At 37.1% G+C, this 18,613-nt stretch overlaps 1 protein-coding gene across 2 annotated transcripts in view; it reads left to right on the top strand.

Annotated features, from left to right (window-relative positions):
• Positions 1-4,273, top strand: part of Rab3-GAP (Rab3 GTPase activating protein) — a 98,467-nt gene extending 94,194 nt beyond the window's left edge. For both annotated transcript variants that reach the window (XM_090171740.1, XM_090171739.1), the window contains 3 exons: positions 1,106-1,447; positions 1,575-1,727; positions 3,251-4,273. In XM_090171740.1, the coding sequence (XP_090027866.1) occupies positions 1,106-1,447; positions 1,575-1,727; positions 3,251-3,397 (642 nt within the window). In that variant the 3' untranslated portion in view covers positions 3,398-4,273. The remainder of the gene's footprint in view (positions 1-1,105; positions 1,448-1,574; positions 1,728-3,250) is intronic.
• The last annotated feature ends 14,340 nt before the right edge of the window (positions 4,274-18,613 follow it).

Raw genomic sequence — 18,613 nt, 5'->3', positions numbered from 1 at the left:
AAGATAGGCTTGACCAATGCGTTATAGACTATTATGATGTTAGAAATAGTATATTAATCTGTTAATTTGTTAATTAGTACTTACCCTGACCTTTGAGTTTATTGACCTTTAATCTTAACCAGAATGAACCCTAGGGTGGTGACATTCTATATTAACTAATGACACATTGACTAATGTTGTAGGCTGTCAGTTGCACTTGAGATGATTGCATGTGTAGGATGAGCTGCCCCAATTATCTAATATGTATAATATAGGCCTAAGTGGTCACTACTAATTCAACATGTAATGTATGATATTTTAAGCTTTTACTTTAACGGAATAAATAATAATAGACCTGTTGCTAGCAATCATGTTTGATTTATCCGCCTACTTTCCAACACATTAAAATCCGCCTGGATGTCTCAAATTTCCTGACCAAGTACAGCAACGTCCTGATGGTACGAGAGCTTCATAACATCACTTTCATGATGGTTCGAGGCACGCAAATAATTTCAGAAGTCAAGTAACTTCAATAAATTTAGGGCTGAAAGTTAGGCTTAAAAATCGCCAAGCCACAGAAAAACCTAAGCATTTCCACGAAAAGAAAAATAATTTATTAAAAAAAAGTAAAGCCAAATACTCCGCTAACTATCTGAAACAAATTTAATAAAGGCAGCAAGTGAAAATTTCAATTAAACACCAAAAAATTAGAGCAAAGAAATAGCCCCCGGTAAGCTCAAGACTATTAATACACTAAACAATTAAATCTTGTGACAATTAAACTTAATGGCAAATAACTAACTCCAAATGATAAGACATGGGTAAATATGAATGAAAACGATATCCATAACTTTGAGCTCGACCAATCAGCGAACATTATACTCGGTCACAAGATATAAGGAGCGATTTTGAAAGTCTTTAAAAGTTGTCTTATGAATTATTCCGTCTATCATGTGATGGCATAACCAAAAAAAGGTTTACTGGCCGCACTAAAATGAGAAAATAAGAAAATAGAGAAAACCAGGAAAGCACTGCCTGTGTGAACCCACCTTTATGGATTGTTTTTCCTGGTTCTAATTTAACCCTGGTTACTAGTACGTAATTATGATTTATTTTTTATTTTTAGAGTCGAGGTTTGCTATTTGGAGATCTCAACAAAGAAATTGAATTAAGTTCTATCATGCCTTCAACTGCTATTCTAAATGCAAGAACAGAGTTTTTGAAACGTGTTGCTGTAGGAGTTGTAAATAGAATTCCAGACATTTTACCACCAAATTCAAAAACTAGTACTATAGGCTCCATGACACCTAATTCTTCTACTCCAAATCAAAGTCCTCAACTTGAAGCCAGTAAATGGATTAGTTTGGTAATGAAGCAAGCAAAAATTTGGGGTGTAAATTCAGATGAACTTATGAGTCATTATGTTTGTGAACTGTATTCGTCTGGACACGACAGAATCGCAGAAGAGGTGAGTGAAATGCTACCATATTTTTGTGAAACAATGTGATTTTTGCTGTAGAATCTTTATTTTAATTGTATTTATTATTTATTTATTTATTATTCTTTTATTTTTCATTTTGGATACTATTTTTTAGGCCATGGGTTTTGTTGTTGATACTACATCTTTGGCTTACCAACTTCTAATTTTGAGTGGACAAAGATTGTCAAAATTTGTATTAACATCTAAAGATACTACTGTGAAATTAGCGGACTTACCTCCTAGACTGTCTTCTTGGATGCAAACTTTGGTGAGTATTGCCATTACATTTATGTCTTTGTAGGGTGGTTCTGTGTTGCGATAGAAAAATAAACAATCGTGTAGTATGACAATTGTGTTGCTTGAGTTGTCATCTCTAGTGGTTAATGGACCAGGCTATCTTAAATTATCTAAAAGGCTACGAATTGTTAACAAGTAGATTTTATGATGGCTCATTAAAAATAATTGTTAAATTAACAAACCTCGGTAAAATATTGTAAAAAATCTATAGTTTAAAGTAAGTTTTCATTCTTTGTTCAAAATTAAACAAAAATTAAATTACATTCTATATGGAACATAAATTTTGAAGTCTGTTCCAACTTTGTCACTGCCAATCCCAACTATAGCAAGTTATGAAATAGCCCAACAATTCACTGTTACCACTTAACATTTAAGGTGTAAAACTAATTTTTAGATCTAGAATATCCAGTGGCGGCGCTAGGGGGTAGGCCACTGCCTACCTTCAAATTTCAAGGGGGCCCCAAATCATCCTATAAATTGATCTAGAAAGGGCCTCAAAATTCTCCCAAGAGATAAAATTCGCTAAAAGAGGCAATAGGCGAATCTCATTAATTCCTTATATAAAATGTATAATGAAAAAGTGATATTTGAGTCTTTCTTTGTAAAATTTATTCCAGGAACCAAGTATATTAAAAGGTTTTAATCCCTATTTTTTATTCAAGCATTTCGTTGAAAAAAGGGGGGGGGGGTGCATTTATTTGGTTTGCCTACCCTGGTGAAAATTCCTGGCGCTGCCACTGAGAATATCATGTTTAAAATATTAATACTGTAAGGCTAAACAATATTAATTGGTTTTGGTTAAAGCAAAATGTAATTTTTGATTGGTAAGTAATGTCTTTGGAACATAAAAATGGTATACACAGACATGGGCAAAATCGCTAGTGATTTTTAGAGATTCACTCTCACTCAAGAGTGAGAGTTGAACTAACTTAAAAACTTAACTCCTTCCAACTTTCGTTTTTCGTCACTCACCGAGGAGTGAGATTAGTTAAGGTCACGGCTTTCACTCTTGTTCTTGGTGGGAAACTTGAAATTTAAGGTGGGAAATTTTACTTCGGTCCAACAAGTATATTTTAGCCTCCTTTGCAACACGCTCTCCAGTAAAGTCATTAAATTAAATTTAAATTTCCCGCTATCTTTTTATGGTTTTAGAAATTAATAAGAATGAAAGATCTGACCTTCACTCTTTTCCCCAAGATCGCTCACTCAGCAAGCGAAGAAAAAGTGAAAACTCCATTATTACAAATTGAGTTTTTTTATTAGGGAGCGGACTGAGAAAAGAGTGGGCGGAAAATCACTCGCACAAATTTACTCAGTTTTTCCCGACTCTAGGTATACATCAGTGTTGGTATGGTGTATAAAAATTGGCATTTGGTTTTTGTAAGGTGTTAAATGTGGGTGTTCTACATATGAGTAGTAGAAGAACACTATTCTAAGAATTCTTAAATTATTTTTTCTAGAAACATTTAGCTATTTGCAATACTTTCTTTACAGAATTCTGGATTACTGAAAAACTGTAATAGTACCTTGGAATCAACTAAAACTCTTATCGGACATGTTGTTAGTTTTATTGATGATGAAAAATCAACCAAATATAAACTGAGCTTAGAGCTATTTGAAGCTATAAATAATTTAACATAAGTATAAATTTTATAATTATATTGATCAATAAGGAATATTAATGAATTGGATAGCTCTAAATTTTTGATTAGTAATTTAGTATAAGTGCCCAATTATCTATTGAAATAAATGACTAATTTTTGCAAATTTTAAACAACCATAGTGTAAATTAATTTAAAATTATGTTTAACATTTATTGTAAGTCCAAGCAAATGGGCTGAACAATGAAACCCGAATTCCAAACTAGTGAAATGATATTAAAGTTAACAGCATTACCGATTAAAAAATGTGTAGAAGTGTGTTGAAAATGTTTCTTAAAAAAATTTCACAGATTAAGGTGAAACTGCAAATGTTGAGTACTGCTGTCTGGCGCTAGATGAGTTAAGTACTTGCTCAGATTTGCGCTGTATTGACTTCTTAGAATGATTTAAATTTTGTCAAACCCGAGGTGAATAAGAAACTATAGCCTTCTCAAACCTCAACTTGCTTAGAAGTGTTGAACGTGAACTATTTATATGTCTAAATACAAACCACAATCTTGCATGTTAGACCTGTCTCTCAAAGTTGTCTGTAAAATTGAAAAATATTGAGGGAGTATTTTGGCCATGTTTGAAATTTTTGAACAAAATAATTATAGGTAACCTAAAGTGAATATAAAAATCCAAAGAAATAAATGCCTACCAAATTTCAGAAACCACCATTTGGAGTGTTTCACCAAACTCGAAATATCCTAATGGCAATTTAAATAATTAAACAATTGGTTTTACATGTTAATAATATGGTATTTAAATATTAGATATTTCCATGAGGTAAACAATTGTTTGTGATGGGTTATAATTTAAAAGATTATCTTTAACCTAAAAATATAATTTTACCTTATTGATTAAAGAAAAGAACTACCAATGTAAAGATTTTTAATGCTTATTAAATTTGGTTTAAAAACCGAACTTATGGACTTTTTTGTTTTACAAAAATGTTTAACAGTTTTTAGTATAAATGAAATTCAATATGTTATATCTGTAATTTGAAATTGGTGCCATTTAAATAATATTAGCAAAATTATAGTTGTCGCCATGTACCCTACAAGCACTGCCTACTAAATACTAGGCCTGGAAATGCCGACCATGGCTAATTTTAAATTGACATTCTCAACCTGCACCTATTCTTTATTTCGATTAAAGCCCGAAAAAAGGTTTAAAACCCCATCACGTCGAGACAATCAGGAGTGCTAATCATACAGGTCCAAGTACGTAGCAAGGGCCTTCCGGAACTGAGCACGACCGGGAATGTCCTTTAGGTACTCCGGAATGGAATTCCACTCTTGTATGGAGGAGGGGAGAAATGAATGTCTGCGGACGGCAAGTCTGAAGCTCGGAAAGGTCATAGAGGCGACCCAAATCACAGATTCCCTCTTGGGGGGAGACGCCAGTCAGACAGGACCACCGAGAGGGGGGCGAGGGCATCACAGAAGTGATGAACTACCATATTTACGATAATGAGACGTTTAAGCTAAGGTGTCCTATTTGTGGTTTTTGAGCACGTTTGTCATCGACGTACTCCACGCGAATCCAACGCTGGTCGCGAAGCGAAGGGCACGCCGCTGGATATTGTCAACCGCGTGTACGCCACTTGCAGTTGATGGGGACCAGACGGCCGAACAGTACTCCAGTATCGGAAGGACGTAGGTTTTAACTCTTAACGACTTCGTCGCAAAGGAGCAGCGGAACAAATGTTGGCGGATGAAACCCAAGGCCCTAGCGGCTTGGGCAATGACACGGTTGATGTGGGTGGACCACTCCAGGGTGTCTGTTAAGGACACTCCGTGATATTTTTGGGAGGAGTCTGTGCAGAAACTGGAAGATAACTCGGACACCGCCCAAAGAAGGAAAAGTTGCCGCTGGTGAGAAATCAAATAGGCATTAAGGAAAGCATCAGATAACCGACGAGCCACAGGTAATCCCCCGTAAAATTCTACAAAAAAATAAAATGGTCGCGAGGTAAGTAACGGGTCAAATATGCTTGCACCTCAGGATAGGCGCGACGACACTTTACAACCACAGGGTAACCCAGCCAACGAGCCAAAAGAAATTGGTCACGGAAGGCCCCTGTTGCACTGACTATATCCAACAACACTCCGGAACCCCATGAGGAGGAATTCCCACCGTCACCCAAACCCCGGAAGACTGCAACAACCGAGGGAAAGGTTCGAAACGCACCCCAGAATAATACCAGGGAAAAACAAAATTAACTGATGCTGGCAAAGCAAACCGCTTGGTGACCTGCCGTACATAGCAAAACCCATTGAGGTACCGGAAGGCAGCGTGGCCAAACGCATACGATTACTATCGTATTTGTACGATATTTAGGGCTCAAATACGATGTATGATAGTGGTCTGTTGAAAATAGTAATTTATTAATTGATTAATCATTCCTTTGCTATGACCTCATAATCATTAACCCTAGGGTGGCGCCATCTAGTGGCGACATTATCACATTAAAGATGACTAATGTTTATTATTACTAATGAGTTAGTTGTCAAGGAGAACTTGAGCTGACAGGGTGTGATGAATTAGCTTCCCCAAATACATTAACTAGAACATAGGCCTTTGTGGTCTTGTAAATATGTATAGTAATTTTAACTTTAACCTTAACGAAATACAATAATAAATCAGTTTATGTAAATCAGGTGTGATTTATTCACCTACTTTCCAACATGGTAGCAGAGCGTGTTTTAAAAGGCAAAGAAGATTAAAGGAAAGTAGATGGAATATTTTTGTTTTTGGAATTTTGCCACTAAGGCCAAGGCTTAAAAAATAGACGAAAAATCAAATATGGCGGAGGGCAGACATGAGTCATCTTTGGCAACTAGTTTCACTTTTGACAAGCTTAATGATGAGAATTATAGTCAATGGAAGGCTGATATGAAGATGGTGTTATGTGAATATAGTCTATGGGGAATTATAGATGGATCAGACATTGAACCAACTGGTGAAGGTGTTAAACCAGAAGAGAAGGCAAGATACATAGATAGGAAACAGAGAGCCCTTTCTAGAATTTATATAGCTGTTGATAATCAACATAAGAAAATTATTGGCAATTGTGATACTGCCAAAGAAGCTTGGGATATCTTATCTGATACCCACGAACCCAAGTCAAGGGCACGCATTGCGGCGTTGCGGTCAGAATTTCTTAGTTTGAAATATAGCCCTCCAGAATCAATGTCTGCCTACATAGCCAGAGTCATTAGTACTGCCGACCAACTGGAAAAGGCTGGAAAGAAATTAGGCAATGATGAAATTGCATATCAACTAATTCACAGGTTACCACCCCAGTACGAAAATACTGTAGTCCGAGCATATGCGTTGGACGATAAAGAATTCACACCAAAGAATGTTAAGCTACTATTAATCTCAGAATATGAGAGACAGAAACAGGTCGCTTTGGAAGAGTCTGTTGAGTTACATAATCATTCTAGTTTCACATCAAGAGCAAGATCTAATAGAAGAAATTTTAAAAGAGGTCCATCCCAACAGAGGGGACCTGAATGTTTTACTTGTCATAGAATGGGTCATGTTTCTCGTGAATGCCCAGTTAACCGTGAGGGAATAACTTGCTCAAATTGTAACGGACGGGGACATAAGGCACAAGATTGCCGATTTGATCAAAGAAGTAATGCTAACCGTAGAGTTTATACCCAACAGACACGAGGTTGTGATACCCGGAATAGAAGAAGCGTAGCCCAATCTTTTTATGCATCTGCAACATGTATGGTGGCAATCAGCGAGAGAGACACCTTTGCATATGATTCCGCAGCAACGCACCATTTCTGCAACAGGAAAGAATGGTTCTATAACTATACGGAAATGGATTCACCAATTGACATTGCGCAGGGAACTGCAAAAGCTGTCGGAACAGGAGATATTGCAATAATGGTGAAATGTCACGGCACTGAGAATTTAGTTTACCTGAGGAATGTTATATATGTACCAAAGTATACCAGAAATCTACTGTCTGCAAGGAAAGTAGATGAGTCGGGTTTTTCAGCAGTCATTGAGAAAAAGCGTATAACCGTATATGATAAACAAGATAAAGAATATATGACAGCACACTTATCAGATAGTAACCTGTATATCCTGGATGGCTACGTGGTAACTGACCTGGAAGAAATCCCACCACTGGAAGAAAAGCGAAGTTTTATAAGTAATGCAGGTGAGACAGAGTTGTGGCATCAGCGCCTTGGACATCCGAACATCCAAAGAATCAAAGAATTAGAACATCATCATATGGTAGAAGGACTACCTACTATCAATAAGGACATGGAGCAATGCATACCATGCAGATTATCAAAAGCTACCAAAGCAACATCAAAAGAAGTAGCTGAGATAACAACTAGCCAAACCTTACAGCTTGTACATAGCGATGTGTGGGGACCAGCTCCTGTAGAATCTCAAGGGGGTGCACGCTATTATGTAAGCTTTGTTGATGACTATTCCCGGAAAGTTAAAGTTTATACGATGTATAACAAGAATGAAGTTTTCAAAAAGTTCAAGATATATCAAGCGTGGGCGGAAAGACAAACCGGCAATAAGTTGAAAAGGCTTCGAACTGACAATGGGATGGAGTTTTGTGCTCATGTTTTTGAAAACCATTGCATAGCTGATGGAATCCAGCTTGAAAGAACCAATACGTACACTCCATCAATGAATGGTGTAGCCGAGCGGATGAACAGAACCCTAATAGAAGGAGTAAGAACCCTACTCGAAGATGCAAAATTACCACAGAACCTATGGGGAGAAGCAGTAGTATGCCAAGCATACCTAACAAATAGACTACCGCATTCAAAGATAGATAGAATAGTTCCCGAAGAACGCTGGTCACATAGGAAACCATCAGTTCGCCATTTAAAGAGGTATGGATGTTTGTCATTTGCATACATTCCGAAACCACATAGAAGTAAATTGAATCGAAGTGGAAAGATGGGTGTTATGGTTGGATATGCGTTACGTACAAAAGGTTTTCGCATTTGGTATCCGAATGAACGCAGGGTTATTGAACTGAAACATGTTCGCTTTGATGAATCGAAGCTGGGACTTGAAACTATAACAGAGACTAAAGATCAAGTATTCCAAGTCAATGAGAGCTGGCCAGAAATACATGTCGAAAATGGAAATAAATTAACCCACTCCGAAGTAGAAATAAATAAGCAAGAGAACACTAACGGACACCAAACAATCCCAAGCATGAAAGAGTCAAACATCTCTGACTCGGGCAGTAATGTTAGTGAAGACGAAGAGGAGAGTGGACAAGTGACATTTGAATTACCGAAACCTTCTAAAAGGGTGAACATGCAAGACTGGACACGAACTGAAAAAACAAGGACAACGGGAGATCGCACGGACGTTTATTATAAAAAAGGAAATATCACCCTTCGATCCCGCAATGATGTTGTCAAACACTATGAGGGTAGTGACGAAATATACGACCCAACCCTATTCGATTTCAGACCGACAAACAGGAAGACAACTGACAAGATGGAGTGTCATTGTCTAGAAATACCAAATTCGTATGAAGAGGCCATGAAAAGTACAGAGAGTCTCAAATGGGAAGAAGCGATGCAAATGGAATATGACATGATAAAGGAAAGAGAAGTTTGGAATCTAGTACAAAAACCCAAGGATAGAAAAATTATAGGAAGTAAATGGATATATGCCATTAAATGCAAAGCAGATGGTACTATTGCACGTTTCAAAGCCCGATTGGTAGCCCAAGGGTTCACTCAACAATTTGGTCAAGATTTCACCCACACCTATGCACCAGTAGTTAATTTCACGCTAATTCGATTACTCCTACTTTTATTTGCCGTCACATTGGGCTGGAGCCATAGACATCTAGATGTAAAAGGGGCCTATCTCTATGGTACCCTAGAAGAGGACATATTTATTGCACAACCAAAGGGATTTGAAGTTCCAGGGAAAAACAACTATGTCTGGCATTTACGCAAGGCAATATATGGACTGAAACAGAGTGGGAGGCGATGGTTTACGGAGCTCGATTCTACATTACTCAAACTGGGACTACAGAAACTCAAATGGTGTAATTGTATATACACTCTTGGCGTAAATGGCATCGTGATAGTCTATGTTGATGACATTATTATCTTGGCCAGAAATTTAACCACAATGGAGGAAATAATACAGATGTTGAGTACCAATTTTGAAATAACCGATTTAGGAGAACTAAGGTATTTCCTTGGTATCGAATTTGACTGGCTTAAGGATGGAAAAATGAAAATACACCAAGGAGCATACATTAAGAAAATTGCCAAAGAATACAACATAGAATCAGATCTGAGTATGAAAATTCCATTATCACCAGGTGTATCATTGACAAAAAGAGACTGTACACCAGGCGGAAATCTTGAAACTCCTTATCGAAAGATTATTGGCATATTGTCGTACATATCTCAACGTACACGACCAGATATTGCATTCATTGTTGGAACTTTAGCCAGGTTTTCATCAGCACCTGGACAGAAGCACTATAGCTACGCCATGCGCGTATTGCAGTATGTCTGCTCCATGGATTATGGACTTAATTATCACGCCGTAAATAACGATTGCTGTCGACTTGAAGCTCACTCTGATGCTTCATTCGCATCTGATGAAGATGACCGGAAATCCACCAGCGGCCTACTAATTCATTTACTGGGTAATCCAGTGTGCTGGAGGTCAGCGAAACAAGAGACTGTTGCGTTGGCCAGCATGGAATCTGAATATATTGCACTTGCGGAAACCGCAAAGGAACTTATATGGTTACAGAACATTTTATGTGAGATTAACCCATTGTTTAATCATACTAAAGATTTTCAGAACCCATTGTTAAAGTGCGATAATCAATCTGCGATATGTTTCTCTGAAAATCGCATTGAAAATAATAGAACTAAACACATTGATATTAAACACCATTTTGTAAGAGATAGTTTAGAAAAGAATTTATTTAATTTAGAGTTTGTACCCACTAACGATAACCTTGCCGATATGTTTACGAAATTATTACCCCGAAGAAAGGTCATTGATATTTGTATGAAAATTAGATTAATTTCAACCTGTATTGAATTAACAAATTACGGGGGAGTGTTGAAAATAGTAATTTCTTAATTGATTAATCATTCCTTTGCTATGACCTCATAATCGTTAACCCTAGGGTGGCGCCATCTAGTGGCGACATTATCACATTAAAGATGACTAATGTTTATTATTACTAATGAGTTAGTTGTCAAGGAGAACTTGAGCTGACAGGGTGTGATGAATTAGCTTCCCCAAATACATTAACTAGAACATAGGCCTTTGTGGTCTTGTAAATATGTATAGTAATTTTAACTTTAACCTTAACGAAATACAATAATAAATCAGTTTATGTAAATCAGGTGTGATTTATTCACCTACTTTCCAACATGGTCGACTACCGTACGCAAAACCTAAGATAATTTAAAATTTTCAAATAATAGTACGCAAAACGTACGATAGTTTGAAATATTCAAATAAAATAATTTATTCGTTAAAAAACCTGATACTATTGAAATCTAGATTCCGCCAAAACTAATTAGAAAGCTGATTAATACGCTAGATTTTTTTCCTACTTTTCCTCTATCCTCACTACTGTCAGGGCCGTTTTAACCTTTCCAGAGGCCTTGGCTAAAAATCTCTCATTTATCGTCTTTTCGGACCTTGATAGGCCCTATTTTATGGAATCGTAGACCCTAATGTCTCCTAAAATTTTCGTAGGCCCTGACTACTGTTTTTTTTATCCAAAACATATTTTTAGCCTAAAATCTGCAGTCAAGGTCATACCCAAAGGCGGATGAGGTTTTTAACTAAATTTTTTTGATCTTTTAAAATTCCCACTCGCCGCTCGGGTGGATGAATGCAAAGAAAACAGTTAGATATCTGGAAATAGTTCGCTTCTGTCGAACCTTTTAAAGCAAACGATAATTTAGGAGAAAATGCAATAATTTCAAGCCCCTGGTAAGTTAAACACTTCTTCAAAGGTTGGCAAGAATTCACCAGAACTGCCACCGAGCCGGGAACCGTATCAACAAGAGTCCTCAGAGAAGGTCCAGACACCGCCGCAGGGCCAACCAGCTCAGAAACCAAAATGCCAAGGTCGGCGAGGTTCCCCACAGGTTCATCCAACAACAGGAAATCATCACCACAAGGCAGTGCCCCAGATGACGAACAGTAAGCGGTGGGGTGGCAGAGTGGTTAGCGCTTTCGCCTCGCAGCAAGTGGAGCTGGGTTCGATCCCAACTTGTGGCACTGGGTGAAAACTCGGAACTACTACTTCTGCGTTGAGTTTGCAAGTTCTCTCCCCACTGGTTAAAGGGTTTTCCCCCGAGTTCTTCGGTTTCCCCTTCCATAAAAAAACTTGTTGAGGTTAACGGTAATAGTGTAGAGAGCTGTTGGCTCGCGTGACAGGAAGGGCTTGCCACCACCCTCCTACGCATTGTAACCCGGCCACCTGTTTAAAGGCATTAAAAAGTCGCAAGATGATTTGGGCCTAAGGTGGTGCCTTGGGTATTAACCTAGCTGATTATTATGAAGTTCGTCTTGTACTACCAGGAGTGTTTACTCTCTATTGTGAACATGGTAATCGATTATAGAATCATTTGTTAGTAGCAATTTTCCATAAGTTGGGAGTTATCAAAATTAAAAGCAACAAATATTTTTGAGGGACCACTTGTTCATCCCTTTTATCTGATTCAGCATCTTTCAACATTGGTTGTTAGCTTAATCGAAATGAGGAGCATGCACATGTGCATCAATTACTAGTTACATTAAAACCTCAGTTACAATTATCTTCTCAAAATATTTACCAAGATAAAAATTTGTATATATAATATGTCTTACAAGGGAAGTATCCATCTAAAGTATAAATGAAACATGTACCTTTGCTGGCTAATGATTTAAAACGCAAAAATTAACTCTTAATTAGGAATATTTATTTATAAGCCTTATTTTTGATAAAATCAGTAAGAGTCTGCGAAGATACATGTTTAAAAAGAATAACATTAGCAGTATAAGGAGATTAATACTTCTCTAAGAGGTATATTATATATTTCTGGTTTTAAGTCTTATTAGCTACATAGAATTGATATGAGTGTTAAAACTTTACCACTAATCATTTAGGTTAGATCATGGAAAGGGTTTTTTAAGGGTTTCTTTTGCAATGTTATTTAGTATGGAAGCAACTATGTTATACAACAAAACATACGATGTAAAGTTCTATTTACTTTAGATATATGTTATGTTGCGAATCTAAGTATAACCTTTACAATTTTGACAACACGATTTAAAAAAGGCTGGTACTTTGAATTTACTTGCGTAAATCACTTAAAATGGCCAGGGAATTTGAATCTGAAAATTTTGTGGTAACCCTGGTTAGTATAAGCGTGTATTGAATGTTAGTAGATCTAGGTATATAATATCTCTTACAGGAGAATTAGTATCCATCTTTTTTTACTACAAATGTTATAAGATTCAAATATGTACCTGCACAGGCTCCCACTGCATTTTCCAAATAAAAAATTAGAAGAAAAATAGTTTTGGCTTGAAATCATTTTGTGACTTTATATAGCTATTATAGTTTTATATTATAACTGTACGCATACAGCCATGTTGCAAAGTTGGCTATCTGTACTAAATAGATTTTATATAGTTCCAAACTGCATTGTTTATGTATAATAATGCTTGTGCTCTTCACACATTGCCTGAACAGAGCCACACCTTTTTAACAACACAAGGTTCCTTGTTGACAGACTTCACTGGAAAAATCATAATGGTAAATTTTTATAATATGTTATTGACTATATACAATTTCCAAGAAAATACCTATAGGCTTATTCTGGAAATGTTACATTGCAATGAAAAGGGTCACAACCTGGATCATAAATTAATTTGAATAATGATTAAAGTTCATTGTTACTTAGAAAAATATCTGGCTACCAAGTAGTACATGTAGTCAATTATTTGTAAAAATAATCGGGGCTTTTAAAAGTGCAAAACTCATGCTAAACTTTTACGACAACACAATTGTAGGCAGGATCTACAATACTTCTAATTTCATAATTTCAGTTTGATAGCAGATTTATTTTAAAACTAAACGCCTATTATAATGGCATTTAGAAAAAAATTAGGTAATGGAGTGTACTACATTAAAAATGTCCTCTTCACACTGACTAGCAAATAGTGTTCACTAGATTGCCATTGTTGGATTTCCAATTTAGTTTTATTGGAAGTTTATAAAAATAAATACTTAAATCAAAAGCCTTGGTGTAAAATGTCTGAGTTACCTTGAAATTTTAGACCTGTAATCTTTAATTCTTACAAAAACATTTTTCATTGCCATGGCAAACCCCGTTGCTCATTGAATAAAATCCCTTTAGGATTTTTCAGTTACATGAAGGTCTACCAATCCTCCGAGTTTGAACTAAATCGGTGTGTAACACCTCGGGTAGTCTCCTTGTTAGTCGAAGCTACATGTAGAATCAACAAACATGATGAGAGAAAAATTTTCATTGGCTGTTCATGCATATTTTTCACTTGGGGAAAGTGCTGGCTTATTTTCAAAATAAGCTGGCTTCAAATAGGCTCTAGGCAAAAAAAACTTAGAATTCTTCAGAGTCATATTATCATTACTCTCCCCTCGTGTGTGGTGCATTTGTTGAGAAAAATTTATACTTGCTTTAGGTTAGGCTTCACAAAGCACTTACCAGGTGCCTAGGTATAAACCCTTCTAAAAAGTTCCTCCAATAAAATGTATTGTTATCTTTAAATAGTGTTTGTACGGGGACCTCTTCCCCCGAAAGTCTGGAATCCCCAACTTTTGTCCTCAACCCCGATCCTGATGATCAAAAATTAAGTCGGCGTTAAGGTTTTGGGTTAAGGACAGTTGCATCCTACTAAAAATAAAAGATCCTTCCCTCCCTTTTTTCGTGGGTGATAATGGAATGACGCTTATGACCTTCAAAATGCATCACTCAAGGGGTTTTGTTGTTTTTTAGTTTGTTTTAGAATTGTGGTCTCGGCTGCAGAGCTAGTGCAGTAGTATTTTTTACTTACTTGGAAACTTGAAGAAAAACCTAACTTTTACAGGTATCTAAAACTGGGTCATTATCATAATACATAGTTTCCCATCAACAACCTCAATTTAGTTTTTCCGTAGATAGCCAGACCCTGTACGAACACTATCTTTAATAACAATAGCTTTATTGGGGCCCAGGAGTGCTCTCGGTGGCTTTTGCACTAATAATTCAGTGTATTCTTCACCAAAGTGATAAAGTGAACTTTACTGACAGTGGGACATAGTTGTTAGAAAAACCAAAACATTTGTCATAATAATGAAAGAATGAAAATAATACACTTCGAAGTTATTTCAATGCTTTTATCCCCCAAGCTTTTTTCATGTTCAATTCAATCAGAAATAATAATAATTATTAGCTCAGCTAAAAGCTAAGTCATCGACAATAGTGTTGCCATTATTTCAGTGGGCTGGGTTAAATTGTTTATAAGGGTAGTGGCAAGCCCTTTATGCCACATGAGAACTCCCAAAATCAACACAAGAGTGATCTTGAATTTTTAAAGCAGTGCCACAAGCTGAGATCAAACCCGGCTCGATCCTCTTAAGAATAATACTCATTTAGTCTAATACCCAAGGCACCACCTTAGGCCCAAGTCATTTAGCGACTTATAATGCCTTAAACAGGTGGCCGGGTTACGACGCGTAAGAGGGTGGTGGCAAGCCCTCATGCCACGCAAGCCAACAGCTCCTTACACTAACTATTACCGTTAACCTTGACAAGTTTTTATGGGAAGGGGAAAACGAAGAACTCGGGGGAAAACTCCTTTAACCAGTGGGGAGAGAACTTGCGAACTCAACGCAGGAGTAGTTCCAAGTTTTCACCCAGTGTCATAAGTTGGGATCGAACCCAGCTCCTCTTGCTGCGAGGCGGAAGTGCTAACCACTCTGCCACCCTACCTATATGTTATATTTTTCTTTTAAGCTAAGTTTTGTATTTGAATACCAGACAAGTAAACTGAATAAACACGAACTAATATTTATTAATATGACGAACGTAATTAAAAAATATATATTACATAATTTACAAAGTTACAATTAATACAATCTATCGAACTTATCTACAACACGGCATCGACGGCAACAACGTTTTGTTTTAGGTGTGCGCCATATAATATACGTGAATTATGACGTCACTAAATTACGGATGTTCTTATCTCACGTCATTATGCCTCCTTCACAATCTCAGATAACTCTATGTGGGTTTCTACGTAACTGTCAACTGACACACCCTACGTATTCTCAATTGAAAATGGGCTCGTCCTCCAAATGTTTGCTTTCAAAACTGGCATCAACTGGAAATCCGCGATAGTTTGTTTTATTTTCTTCAGTCGGAAAACTAGACACAATTTCACAAATGTAGCAAAGGCCACAAAAAATTTGTCGTCTACTGCTACTAGTGTGCCTTCCGAGCAATTATTTAAAGGGGCAATGGGCAAGCATACTTTTTTATCCCCTTCGCAACCGACTGAGAGGAGAAACAGCGGAAAAGCCAGTGGGGTAAATAACGCCCCGGCAGACTAAGCAATGCGGAGGGGGGACTTCCATCGAGGGGCCTCCAAATTGCTTATGGGACTGTGTACAGTCCAATCGCGCGAGGCCTCGTCTAGTTTTTTCTCTTGTCAGCTCAAGTTAATGTTTTACTTGCTTCAAATATTTCTTTATTTTTCGACAGGCGCACCCAAAACTTTATAAATACAACCGCAATAACCGTCACATAAAGATCCAAACAACGTACATAATGAAAGTAACATACTGAAGTTTGAAAAGTATCGAGACACGTGTTTTATAGCAGATCGTTAAACCTTGTATATTTATAACTCAGTTGTGTTTCTGAATTTAACGTTTTTAAGGTAAGGCTAATTCGTTTGCATAAAATAATCGCTGGCCTGGGTAGTTTTTGTCTAGACAATCTAAAATTTCAACTTATGCATTTGCTTACATTTCACAATTATGACAATACGTATTGAACGAAATAATATGGACTCCTTTTAGAACGATATACACAACTGAAATCAAAACGAGTCATAAAAATCCCGTCTTTATATTGTTCAATGAAACGAGGCCGGGGCGTAGGAACCAGGGGGGGGGCAATGCCCCCCCCTAGAATTTTGCTGGGAGGGGAAACTAATGTTATTGCCCCTTCAACTTTTTGGTCAGTTGAAATCTTCAAAAGCTCAAATTCTCAATTTAAAAGCTTATAGAAGCTCAACTGTGTCTTTTCCCGCCAATTTACATAGAAGTCAAACAGTAACACATGCATTCGGTGAAGCTACATTCCTTTAAAAATTCAAAACCATTCTCATTTTATTATTGTGGATTTGTGTATCTTAAATTCATAAACGACTGTAAAGACTAAAATACACTTCGTATGATGACTGTTGTTACTCTTAATGCCTTAATGACATTCGCGACCGATTATTCACTCTACATCCGGGGCTAAGCTCCTAGACCCCCGTTTCTCTTTGCCCCCTTCAACTTCTGAAACGTTCCTACGCCCCTGAAATGAGAAGCGGAAGGGAAGGCAATGTCTCCCCAAAACTTGAAAGTACATCATTTCCCCCCCCTCCATCTTGAAACGATGAATCCGTGGGAATTTTCAAACAGAACATTTAATTTTTACCCAACGTTATTGAATAAACAAATAACGCGCTAACATGAGTTCCCTATGAGAGAATAGTAGCAATAATTTTTTTTAATTATGTTACATTAAGTCATCTAGATCGTGAATCTGGTCGGACTTGGGAGTCTGAACCCCAGACTTCCAAGTTCTACCAGAACCTTTGTTTTAAATGCTCCAGACGCTGATTGCCGTGATTTATCTTAATCGTTTCACTTAGGGCTTAAAGCCATTTTTGAGCGTTTTATATATTTAACATGCTAGTATGTGTTAACTCTAATTGTAGAAGGCGATACACGTTAGCCCTAACTCTAGATGGCGATAATCGCGACTCGGCCTTAATGATTATAAGGGACCCCAAAAACAGTTTTGCGGGAGGACCCCGAACCCATAGCTACGTCACTGACAAAATTACTATTTTTAAATTATAATTTATCAAAAACCAATTTTATATTCTAAATAAATGAATGTGGTAGATTTTGTTTATCTTTAACTTCATTTGAATTGCTAGTGTAATTAACTTTAATTAATACTAAACACACGGGAACCGTACAGGAACCGGAACCGATCGGTTCTAACTTTTAAGAACCAGAACTGTAACCAGAACCGATAAAACAAAAATTTAGGAACCAGAACCGGATCCGGAACCGAGATAGTCCAAAAAAGTGGAACCGTTGCATCCCTACTGAGTACAATTAAGTGGCAAATTGCCCAAGTTTCTCATTAGTTTAATTCTTTGACCCCATAAACATTAGGGGATACCTTGTTTAAAAAAACCAAAACTCCTTCACTAACACTATTTAACGTAATTTTGAACTATAAATAATCAACTGTTGTTTCTGTGCGCGCTTTTAATTTCAGTTTTACTACCAAAGTACTGAAATTAAATTAAAATAAATTAAATAACTTGTAAATAATTATTGTATTGTGTAATTTTGGTCTGTTCTAGAGGTGCTGTTTTAGGGGGGGAGGTGTACGACCCATTATTGGCAAGACGCCAAAAGAGCCACATAGTATGCTAGTGGCGCCCCCATGCGTCTAAATTATGGAATATATAGCAGGGAGACTGCCTACTCGGGCTTAGTTGTTTTAGTTGGAGCTCGCTGTAGTAGCTGGCCGTCCTAAGAGATCCCTCCCTTGCATTTCCAACATCACCCTAGACCAGACCTTCGTATTTCAGTGAGTAAAGGTTGTGATTATATCGTAAATTGGGGTTTTCCTTGCTTACCAAAAATTTAGTCCCCTACAGTAGCACTCCGTAGTAGTTAGAGAGTCAGAGTCTTAATAAAAGTTATCTAAGAAAGTGTTTCAGATCAATTGTTCTTTCTCCAGTTGGTAGTGGCTGGCCAAGAGCGGCATTTTCCCCCTTAGTAATTTAACTGAAGTAATTATTGTGTAGTTGCATCATAAGCCTCCAGGGCATTTTACCTTAGCTCTTGCAGCAAATACCATTAGATATCTTCTAAATATAGTAGTAACGATAA

This window comes from Leiobunum rupestre, chromosome 4 (genome assembly GCF_980474605.1).
Source record: "Leiobunum rupestre chromosome 4, qqLeiRupe1.1.hap1, whole genome shotgun sequence".
Taxonomy (NCBI): domain Eukaryota; kingdom Metazoa; phylum Arthropoda; class Arachnida; order Opiliones; family Sclerosomatidae; genus Leiobunum; species Leiobunum rupestre.
Note: the sequence above shows the minus strand (reverse complement) of the source record. Positions and strands in the feature narration are given on the sequence as shown.